Source organism: Phoca vitulina, unplaced genomic scaffold, assembly GCF_004348235.1.
Source record: "Phoca vitulina isolate PV1807 unplaced genomic scaffold, GSC_HSeal_1.0 scaffold17, whole genome shotgun sequence".
NCBI lineage: Eukaryota > Metazoa > Chordata > Mammalia > Carnivora > Phocidae > Phoca > Phoca vitulina.
The window spans coordinates 32,421,370-32,433,223 of NW_022589720.1; the positions used below are offsets into that span (position 1 = coordinate 32,421,370).

Here is an 11,854-nt window from a genome sequence, read left to right on the forward strand (position 1 = left end):
AATCAATAGAGTAAAAAGGCAACCTATGAAATGAGAGAAAATATTTTCAAACCATATATCTGTAAGGGATTAATTTCCAACATATAATTAACTCCTACAACCAAATAGCAAAATGCCAAATAACTCAATTTAAAAAAATGGCAGAAATCTTGAATAGACATTTCTCCAAAAAAAAGACATACAAATAACCAACTGGTATATGAAAAGATGTTCAATATCAGTAATCATCAAGGAAATTAAAACTCACAACTGCAATGAGATATTACCTCATACCTGTTAGGATGGTCATTATCAAAGACAGTAACAGAAAACAAGTGTTGGTGAAGATGTGGAGAAATTGGAACCCCTGTTTACTACTGGTGGGACTGTAAAATGATGCAGGTGCTAAGGAAAACAATATGGCAGTTCCTCAAAAAAATAAAAAACAGAACTACTATATGACCTTACAATTCCATATTTGGGTATTTATCCGAAAAAACTGAAATAAGGATATCCAAGAGCTATTAGCACTCCTATGTTCATTGTAGCATTATTCACAACAGCCAAGACATAGAAACAAGCTAAATGTCCATCAATGGATGAACAGATAAACATAACGTGGAATATACATACAATAGAATATTATCCAGCCATGAAGAAGACGTCACATGCTACAATATGAATGAACCTTGAGGATATTATGGTAAATGAAATAAGCCAGTTACAAAAGGACAAATACTACATTCAGTAGTATCTAAAGTAGTCAAACTCATGAAAGCAAAAACTGGAATGGTGGTTGCCAGGGGCTGGTGGGAGGAGGAAATGAAGAACTGTTATTTGATGGATATAAAGCTTCAGTCATGCAAGACGAAAACATTCTAGAGGTATGCTATACACCCCTATACTTATAGCTAATAATACTGTACACTTAAAAACAGGGTAAATCTCATGTTATGTTTTTTAGCACAATATTTTAAAAAGTGTCATAAGAAGCCAAAGGAAGAGCATGTTTAAGAACAAAAGTGTAGTCAAACACATCAAATGATGCTGAAAGATCAAATAAGATGATAAAGAATTAACCATTAGCTTTAGAAAAATACAGATCACTAGCAACCTTGATAAAAACAATTTTAGTGCAGTGTTAGGGAAATAATGAGATTAGCATGGGCTAGAGAGAGAAAAGGGAATAATTTCAAGACAGAGGGGATGTTTTTACAAATATCACAGAGAACTAGCACAGTGGAGAGAAAGGCTGGTATGGAGCCAGAGGGCTTTTTTTTTCTTTTAGACAGGGGCGATAATAATATGTTTGTGTACTGACTAGAGTGATCCAGCAGAGGTAGAGAAAAATAGTGACACGAGAGAGAGGGGATGAATTTGGGAGTAAACTCTGAGGAGATTTGAGTGGATGGGATCCAGGCCACAAGTAGAGAAGGTGGACTTAGGGAGGGGCAGATCCAGGAATTTCTCTTACATAAAGAAAATGCAGAAATAGATGCAGGTAAGTTGCTGGGTTAATGGTGGGAAACCGAGGAAGTTCTTCTCTGTACGTATTTTTTTATATAAAATATAAGGTGATGTCATAAGTTTAGGGTGAGGTGGGAAGGCAGTGCTGATTTAAGGAGCAAGAAGAGATATGAAAGTATCATCTCAGAGAAAAGGAAAAGGAATTTAATGGAGATATGAAATAAGATATATGGTCAGAAAGTTCCAGCGAGTTGAGGCATCCAGGCCGTGTAATTTCTTCCGCCATACCCCAGTAATGTTTAGCTACTGAAATTTTCTGGGATTGGAATAGGTAAAAAAAAAAAAAAAAAAAAAAATAGAAGTTGACGGAGTTGAAGTTTTTCCAGGTAAGGAGAACAAAAGTGAGATAAGAGAATTAAGGACATTTTCAAGGCTGGTACTCTAATGCCAGACCCAAGGAATTTGAGCAGATATAAAGAGAAATAAGGACATGGCAGGGGCGGGGGTGATAAGGACTAACAAAACTTAGTTCTGTAGCCTTCCCTTCTAGCAACCTTCGAGTCAGTATTTTTACATCCCCTTGACCACCTTCTCCCACCCTCTCCCCTGGAGAAAAGCCCAGGGCTGGACATGGCAGGAGTGTGTTTAGAGCTAACTCTGTTAAAGACAGCCCTGGTCTTCCTTCTCCTCTTTCTCCTCCTCCCTCCACAGGGGAGTGTGGCCTGAGACATGCACTGAGTTCCCATTTGCCCATTAGGATGCCTTTGAGCGCATCTTCCTCTTTACCACCCCACAAACCAGAGGGGACTTCCAGGAAAGCCTAGTAGGCAACTAAAATTGCCATTCATCATAGTCCACTTTTCTTCGTGAAATAAATTCTCCAAGTGAATCAAGGAACACAACCATCATTTATAACATTGTCTAAGGATAAACATGGCTGCTTCCTAAAAATTAATTCACAGGAAGAATTCTATGTGAAACATAGTATTAGCTGGCATTTAAGATAAAGTGGTAACAGAGCTGTCCATTTCCAGGGTCTGTGATGAAATATAGGGACATAACAAGAGCGTATCTAACAATCAATGTGCCATCTGCTTCAGGACCTGGTCTCCGGAGGTGACTAATCCTGGCTGCTTCTCAAGAACGTTTAACCATCTCCTTCTGCCCCTCTTCCTGACCCATCTTCCTCTCTTAATAGAGCATAATAAAAGCATATGGCTCTAGAAAAAGCTTTGGCAGAATTCCATCTGAAGCATGGTAAATTTCTCTCTCACTCTTCCCTGCCTTCTGGAATATAGGATTTAGATACTTTTCCGGCCTCCAATCTGAGATCCTAACCCACCCAAAGAAGGAGAAATAAGAGAATATATAAGCTTCTCGAGGGTGTCAAATGCTTGTGTCTAGAAGTTCCTTGAGTACCCATTAAGGTGACATGTTCTCCCGTTTCCCAGACTAATGCTTTTTGGTAAGAGGCGGTGTCATTGGTAGTAATAGGAAAAATTTCTAGATTAGCAGAGCTGACCCCTTTGATTAACAATAGTTAAAATCTGTGCATATATATGCATGTATGCATGAGATTTAACCTTTTCTTTAAGGCTCAGAGCACATCTCTTACTCTACTATTCTGCTTTCAAATAATGGAGGTGTTAGCAATTACTTTAGGTATGTCCGTTTATTTGGCTCTATTTATGTTGTCCCAGGCTTCTCCCCAGGAACAATATGGACCCCAACTGCTTTCCTACCCTGGACCTGTCTGGAGATAGGATTAGTTAGGTAGCACGCACCAGAGGTCTACTTATTGGGCAGGGGAGGAAAACAAGTCCCTTGGAAAAGTAGTGATATGCACTCTATGTGTGTACATACACACATGTGCACACAGAGAGCGGGCTAAAATTGAGAATAATGCAGAGTATAGAACAAAGTCTATTCTAAATATTATCCTCCATCCAGCCCTCATAAACTCCTATGTGAGTCTTAGGGTAAGGGTGCAACAACAAAAAAAAAAAAAGAAAAAGAAAAAAAAAGAATCAATATAAATTCAAAAAGCTCTTTTGTTGACATCCATCCTAGGCAAAAAGATTGAAGGGCTGTGTGTTGGCACTCAGAGCTCTAGCAGTGATGGCAGACAGGGTCAGCGGAGGTGGGTATCTGCAGCTTCCACAGTGGGGAACCCAGCCCTGGGAGCCTTTGACTACAGTGGAATCCAGGGCCCTTGTTACACACTAACACCCTTAATGTTGGGTCTCTGCAGACATAGCACGGGCCCTGCTGGGACTGCCAGCAGCAGTGGTATTTTAGGTATAAAAATTATGGAAGCACAGTTCCTCTAGATGTCTCATCAGCAAAAGTGACAACTCCTCAAAGCTTCCCCAAAACAGGAAGGAAGAAAAATGGCAGACACCATGTATGTAGTAGCCCCCAAAATCAGCTTATAATGCATACTTAAGAATTTGTCCAGAGGTTTTTAGAACTATTTGGAAGTCCACTAAAGAGGTGCTTGGGAAGAGTGAAAATGGACACTCTAACACGATTCTGATTTTACTTTGGGGTGGCAGGGTTTAGGAAAACCTACCTTCTGTGTCCTTGTGTCTTCATTTCTTAGCCTTCCCTCACGAATATTCCCTATATTACTGCTGATATATGGCACTCAACAGTCTCATCCCTCTTCTTCGTAATTCACGCTTTCCATTTTGATTGGGTAGGGTTGGAATTAAGTATGAGAAACTCTAAGTAAAGATATGAAAAATTTTCGTAAGGGTAAAGTGTGTAAGCCTTAACATATAAACATTGTGTTATCCATTTTAGCAAATTGAGGGTTTTTTAAAAATGTCTGCTCATTTGGAACACTGATTATGCTCAATAACTAAAATTCCAGTAAGTTTGTTATAACCACATTCATGTTTCTATTCCATGTCAACCATGCTTCAAATAAATGAGGCATGGTTTGCAAATACAAACAAGATTGGTCATTTCCTTTTTAATTTAAAAAAAATCAATTTACTGGCTTTCTGATGCTGATTTTGCCTTCATGATACCACTTTTACTCAAGAGCAATATTGAAAAGTTTAGCTTATCGATAAATTGAATGACTCTGTAACCTATAAATACAACAATAGTAGCTGGGCCTTTAACACAACAAAGAATGAGACCAAACGGACAAAGATGCAACACAGGGATGTTTTCTAAATTGCCATTAGCGACCTCTAGCATCACCAAATGGGCTAATTTTAAGTGCTGTTGATGGCTGATAGCAGTACTTTAAGGAAATGAGGGGAAAGGTTTTACATTTATCACAGAGACCTAATTTGAACACTTAGGTAGCAATTAAGTCACATTTATGTTCAAGGTGCATGATGAACTATAATATGAGTTATCACTATGTTCCCAACCTGGGCCATTAGCCTTGAGTCAAATACCCACATTCTGGCTCTAAGCCTGATTATAAATTTGAACACTCATAAATAGACTGCATGGTCCAAAAGAAAGAGCTTAGTCAAAGATGTGTATTTAAATTTGGCTCTGCCACTTACATAAAGGATCCCCTTAGAGCTACCCTAAAGCAGTGTTTTTCCAACTATAAATGTGTATATAAGTCACCTCGGGTTCTTGTTAAGTGCTGATTATGATTAAATTGGTCTGAGGGGTGGAATCTGAGATACATTTCTACCTCTCCTGGTCCCTGGACCAACTGTGAGTAGCAAGGCCTTGGAGGTTTATTGACAGAACATGTAGAAAACGTGTGTACATGAGAAAACATTTTGTAAGCTGTAAAATGGCATCAGTATCACTTTATATTAATAGGTGGTGATTCAGTTCAGCTCATCAAGAAAAAGTCCTAGAATAAATGATGTTCCAGATACGTAATTTTTCTTTTTTAGCAAAATCAAAAACAAAACTGGAAATTGGAAAGGCAACACAAAAAAGGTATTCATCCTAAACAATTTTGTTGCTTTTTGGTTGCTCTCAAAGATTAACTTTGTATCACCATCCTAACTAAAATGATGGGAAAAAAAAAAACAAAACAACCCTGCTTTTTGAAAGATTAGACCCAATTGTACAATTGGACCCAATCGTAGATTTGTCCTGTAGATGGTCTCATCCCAATCAAAATAGAAATAGTAAGTTACAAAGAAAAGGAAGAAGACAGCTGGCTCCAGAAATACTGGCAACAAGAAGAAGAGATCGTTGTGAGGAAAGAAATGAAAAACTAACAAAAGCAGACATAAGAACACAGAAATCAGAGCTGTATAAACATCTAGTTTCTCTAAGTAAAACTGTTCTTTTTCATTGCCATCGGCATTTTCTGGAAGAAATGAACAAAATCATCAGGTATGATTATTGATCTCCAAAGCATTTCTGTGTTCCTTATCTAAAGCACAATCAACAATTCCTGTTTAAGTGTCAGTTCAAAAACTGACCCCTGTACACAGAGGACATGAAGAGACCAAAGAAAGAAGCAGGCCGCCCCAGGCTGGAAGGTGTCAGGTTTCATAAGCAAGGGCACCTACATGCAAGACTTGTTTTTGGGTGGCCGCGAGAAGAGTAGATCTTCACACGCCAACAGGAATCTTAAGACTTTATATAGAGGCCTTGCCTGGGTTCAGTCACGTGCACGGCCAGATGGTCTCAATAACGACTTAACTCTCTTAAGGCAGCGTCCTTGAAAGGGCTTCAGCTGTGGGAACAGTGGGTGGAATGCACATTTCTAAGGATAGGGGCGGGGGTGAGGAGCTTCTAATTGCTGGGGTCCATCTTTAGGGTCAGCTGGAGGTCTCAGCCTCTCCAGGAACTCCAACACCAAGGAAATATACACTCTCTCTGAGTTCCAATACCACAATATTTTGGCCAATCTTTTATTATTACATGGTCAGTTTGCTGTATTATGTGAAGATTTTCATCACCTATCAGAAAACGTATGGCAGAACCCTCCCGTGGAATAAAAAACACTTCCTGATCTTTCACATTTTGGACAGAATGACTCCTTATCGTAGACTTAGATCACCAACACCTTACCCAGATCAAGCAAAAAGCTTGCTTTCTCCCATGACGGGTCTCTTTACCGTGTTCTGGAGGCGCCATGATTATAAGGTTAGAACTCTCTGCAAATTCATCACACTCACTTTCATCTGAATTTTACCATTTGTCTTCCTGCTTCCATTTCTGTTTATTCTCTCTCACCTGTCTGTAGTGACAGGAAGCATCACTTCTTTGCACTAGCCCTGGGGAATCTGGGTCAGCTGCCCCAAATGGGTGGCCTCTTAATTAAGCTGCTCTTCACTCCCTGGTTGCTTCACCTAAGAAAACCTGAACTTTGAGGATGACCGAGCAGTTGTTCCCCTCCACAGAAACACTTGTATGGTGCATCAGGAGTGGTTTTAAATGGTGGAGATAATTACTTAATTCAAGCTGTAGCAACTGGCCAAGTAAACATGTAGCAGCCAGGAAGCTATTAGCATGATTTTAAGGCAATTATTCCATTAGTGTTTAATAGTCTCCAATTAGTCTTCTCTATCAAAGTTTGAATGTCTTTTTTCCTCCAAAAATTCTCACAGTTGAGTAATGCAGAAAAGTACCAAACCCATTTTTACACCTAGATTTTATACATATGGATCTACCAAACTGACTTTACAAAATCATGGGGAAATTCAGGGGTGTGGATTTTGTGAAACATGGCTGGTTTTTTTTTTCTTCTCAGAAGTACTGGGGGTAAGAATGGGAGGCTTTGTAGGGGAGTCACTTTGAGTATAATATTAAGAAGGGCTGGGAAAGCAGTGAAAATTCCCACTGCGTCCAATGCCACAACCCCTCTTAGTATTATACTCAAAATGGATCCCATGCAAAGCCTCCCAATCTTACCCCCAGTGCCTCTACTGGAACACAAACAGAATATCAAAGTCTCTGACCTCAGGTTTTCACTTTGTCCCACAGGGAGAAAAGGAAAATTGCCCTGTATCCTGCTAATGCCTAGTTCCTTGTCCCCTCACCCTGGTTAGTAGCTGTTGCTACTGAGCCATCCAGATAAAAACCCTAACCCATTTCCCTCGAAAATTCCTTGGAGACTTTCCCTAAGGACCACTTTGGGGGTCAGATCACTGATCTGATGGTAAATTACTTGCCCTCACTGAGCTGCAATTTTTACATCTATGAAGTGGAGTTAATGGTAGTAGCAGCACTGCCTCCTTGATGAGGTTTGGGGAAGGGTTCTGGTGTACATACGAGGGTTTTGAAAAGTCAATTACAGAAATGTAATAGAGATTCTGACATACGATCATACTATCCCTCCTAACTAGCAATGTGAACTTAGGCTTTTTTACTCCCTGTGTATCTGGCGAGTCACCTGCCAGAAGGCTGGCATCAGAGTCCTTGCCTTTATTACTTTCTATATGTACGGAAATGCTCAGGAGAGATCGTATGAAAGCAACTGTCTAAAAACCACATAAAGAGGAAGCAAAGACGATTGGAACGTGGAACTGTGGAAGTAAGAGTGAAATTTTGCCAACAAAGTTGTGCACTTTCTACTGTCTCCTTCAAAAGAGCAATCCCCAGGCTCACCCAGGTAGCAGGGTAAGTGCACAGTGGAGAAGTGGGGTGGTCTTTTCCTTGGAGATACCTGGGCTCTTGGGAGGCTACCTCTTGAAGAAGGGCAAAAGGAGACCGACAAACCCTTCCTTCAGGGATTGGCGCTCAGAGTGCAGCCTGTGCCTGTCATAGCAGCCAAACGTCCACTTGACTAACGACCATTGATCTGAGTTACTGATCAATTCCAGAGCTGCTGGTTAGAGCTTTTGGGGATTTTTCAAAGGAACCCCTCTCTTCCTCCCCCCCCCTTTCCTCTTTATTGTGTCTTCCTCCAGTGGCTGAGAGGGGGCGCTGGATGGGGTAGATCAAGAGGAGACAGACCAGAAGGTTGAACTTGATAACCGGGCAGAGCTCGGGGCAGGGGTGGACTACCTGTGGGTAAATTGCCCTCTAGCCGGCTCCTGGGAGAATCAGGCATCTGCACCCTCAGCACAAGTGAAAAGTCAAATTGGTAACGAAGTATGGCCGTGTCCCCAGCGGTCATCGTACTACTCCGCCCTGAAACATCCCTCTCTCCTGCACACCTGAGTTAGGGGCTATTGCACGCTCCCGCCCCCAGAAACCTGCCTAGTCCTCTGATCTGAGCCGCGCGCGCCATGCTGAAGCCTCTGGACCCCTCGCGTCTCTTCCTCGCTTTGCCCGGACTTCCTTCCTTCTGGGCTGTCTGGACACTCGCATACTCCCCTTTCCCCTTTGGTTTGCCTGTTAATCCCACCCCTCCGCCGCTGCTCACGCAGGTTCCCCCGCTGGGCTTCTGTCCCGAGCACGGTCCGCAAGGGTTTGCTTTCCTGACCCGGGCGCTACACGTTGCCAACAGCACCTGAAACAGAATCCCGACGGTGACCACCCGGCCAAGCCCGCCGGGTCCACGCAGACCAGGAAGCGGCGCCCTCCGCCCCTCGCTCCCTTCAGCTCCCGGTCAAGGGCAGCGATCACGCCGCCGCGGGTCCCTGAACTTTCCTCGCTCTCAGGGAAGCGCTTTGTCTCTTTAAAGGAGACTGGGGACGAATATTAAAGACTCGGGTAGGTTCTAACCGAGAAATCTACCAAATCCGCTCCATTCCGTGACAGGGATGGAGTCGGAGGTCCACGAGCCGGAGCCGAGCCCTCAGGACACCCGCTTGCGCTCTGTCACCCCACAGACCCTGAAGTCGCCCCCGCCCCCCCCAAGTCTGCGAGGAGAACCGTGGGAGGGGGGCTCCAGGCGGATCCTGGAGCCGAGGCATCCCCCTGCCCCAGCCCTCTCGCACAGCCTGCCTGCTTCCAAAGCCCGGTGCAACAGCAGTCACCTTGACTGGCCGCGCCACGGTCCCCAGAGGTTTGCAAAACGCCAGAGGCCCGAGGCTCCCAGGCACTCGCCTGGCCGGAGACCCACCCCTGGGGACGAGTTTCCGTCCCTCGGGCGGCGTGGCAAGTTACCACTTCGCGGCAGATAATGCAGGGCGGGGCAGGGGAGCGCCCCGTCGGCAGCCTCCGCGCGCCTACCTGGGATGGCTAAATTGGTGAGGGGGATGCTGTGGATGCTCTCCGGCAGAGTTGCCATCCAGTCGGCGAATTTCAGCTCGTTCCTCCCCTGAGACGAGGCCATCGTGCCGGTCGGCGTGCCGCGCGCTGGTCCCCGCACTCCTCGGCAGGCTGGCAGGCTGCTGCCGCTAATCCAATGTTTGCTCCGGCCCGGCTGGAGTTTACACTCCGCTCTGCGCCACACCCACAGGATGGCGCAGACACACGCTAATTTTAATAATTATTCAAAACACCCCATGCTCCCCTAGTGCCTCCGCCAGACTCCGCTGGAGCTTTTGTTCCTGACGTCCGCGCTCGGCTTTCTCCTCTCTCCCCTCCCTCCTCGACTCCCTCCTCCCGTCTTATCCCTCCTATGCGTCTCTGCCTTTTCTCGCCATGCTGCAGCTTTCCTTGTCTTCTTTTTAACTTGGTTCACCCAGCGGCTTTGCCCGTGGTTTTGCTCGGCCCTTTGATGTGACTTCCCGGTCCTGTTTGTAGGAAAGACAGTCTTGTGGTTGAACCTAAAATCCTAGAAGACTTGGGATGCTATCGCCTCCCGGGGAGCAGACTCTCATACTGGCTTTCAGGACTTTCCATTCTTACCAGAGAGCTTTCCTCTTTGTAAGCTACAACAGGTTGTGCCTCTCCTCAGCGAGAGCCCACAGCCCTGCTTATAACAAAATGGTGGTCTTTAATCACCACTTCGCCTAATTGTTGGAGTAGTTGACAAGTGTGCTGTGAGCAAAGAGCCGTGAATTCTAGTGGTTCCTACTTAATCCCTGGTATCCTGTTCCAGACATTTCAAGGTAAAAAGCACTTCAACCCCTTCGAAATCGGTTATTGCTATGGAGACAGCTGCCTGTGTCCTCTCTGTGTCATTTTTATGGCACTCAGGACAAGGTAAAGCCTGATGCTAGAAGAAAAATCGCATTTCCCAGTGACATACTATAATTATTGCCAGTAGCATTTGGTGGAATTTATTTGGCAACATTCAAAATGATTTATGCGATTGTCTGATTTTTCATTCCTTGGCAGACTGGAGAGATGTATCTCTCTCAGGAGAAATCACTCATTGAGCCTCCAAAGAACTGTCTTGGTCCACCTGCTCTCAGATGAGAAAGAGAAATCAAGTTTTACAAATGTGATGAGTCCAGGAGTGGCCTGAGGAATGTATAAGCAATGCACTGAAAATATGCTAGGTCTTTGCAACCCAAAGAATGTAGATGCAGTGGTGTGTAAATCCTGTTCCTAAAGTAAATGCTTTTAGTTTGGAGAAATGAAAACAAGGTAGGAGAGAGAGCTATAAAACCTGGGAATGATCATTTTACTTCAGTAAACCATACAACACCAAAAACCACAACTAAAGCTTGCTTATTATAGGAGGATGCAGAGCCCACAGAATATTTACTCCAAAAGGGATGCACTGTGAGAAAGATGGAGAGAAGAGATCGTTCCCCACCCTTAGTGATCAAATTTTCCATTGCTTCCTAGAATCAATTTATAGCTTCAAGAGAACAAGGCAGGGTTATCGTTCAGAATAAGAAAGAAATGTCCTAGGATTTTTTTTTTCCCAAGATAAATCTTAATATTCTTGCTATCCCAGTAGGAGCCCACAAACCCTTTTGATTAGAGTGAAAATTTAGCTCACTATAAGATTCTAGGTCAAGAGACCTACAAATACCACCCTTCTGACTAATGTCGGTGCTCTGTCGGCATCACGGCAGGCCCTTCAGGAGAGAACTCAGATCTGGGAATCAGTTGCTCTGTCTAAATAGTTTGGGCAAGTTTTCTAGTGTCTGTCAGCCCTGCTTATCTCCATTATAAAATGGTGATAATAACTCAGGGATTTGTGGTGAAGCTTCCAGGAAAGAGTGTATATGAAAAAGCTTTGTTTTCAGCAAAGCATCATACAAAATGTGAGATTTATGTTTATTAAGATAACGTATGTTTATTTCCTTCATTGCCTTTTCTATCCTCACAGAGCATTCATCTTCAGGAGAATGAAATAATTATTAGATCTTGGGAATATTTTTTAATAAATTATACTTTAAAAACATGCCCCGTTCAAGTATGTTGAACTTATGTGTCTCTAAAAGGTTACAAAGCTTTTTTTTTAAATGAAACCATTTTAAATGTTGAAGATAGTTGTCTTTATAAAGAACTGTATGAGGATGCAGAGAAAGGGGAACCCTCTTACACTGTTGGTGAGAATGCAAGCTGGTGCAGCTACTCTGGAAAACAGTATGGAGGTTCCTCAAGAAGTTAAAAATAGAGCTACCCTATGACCCAGCAATTGCACTATTAGGTATTTACCCCAAAGATAAAA

General features: G+C 43.3%; 1 protein-coding gene across 1 annotated transcript in view; it reads right to left on the reverse strand.

The window, feature by feature from the left end:
* Positions 1-10,153, reverse strand: part of PLCXD3 (phosphatidylinositol specific phospholipase C X domain containing 3) — a 157,508-nt gene extending 147,355 nt beyond the window's left edge. The window contains exon 1 of the mRNA XM_032415194.1: positions 9,511-10,153. Coding sequence (XP_032271085.1) covers positions 9,511-9,613 — 103 coding nt within the window. The 5' untranslated portion in view covers positions 9,614-10,153. The remainder of the gene's footprint in view (positions 1-9,510) is intronic.
* Between the last annotated feature and the right edge of the window lie 1,701 nt (positions 10,154-11,854).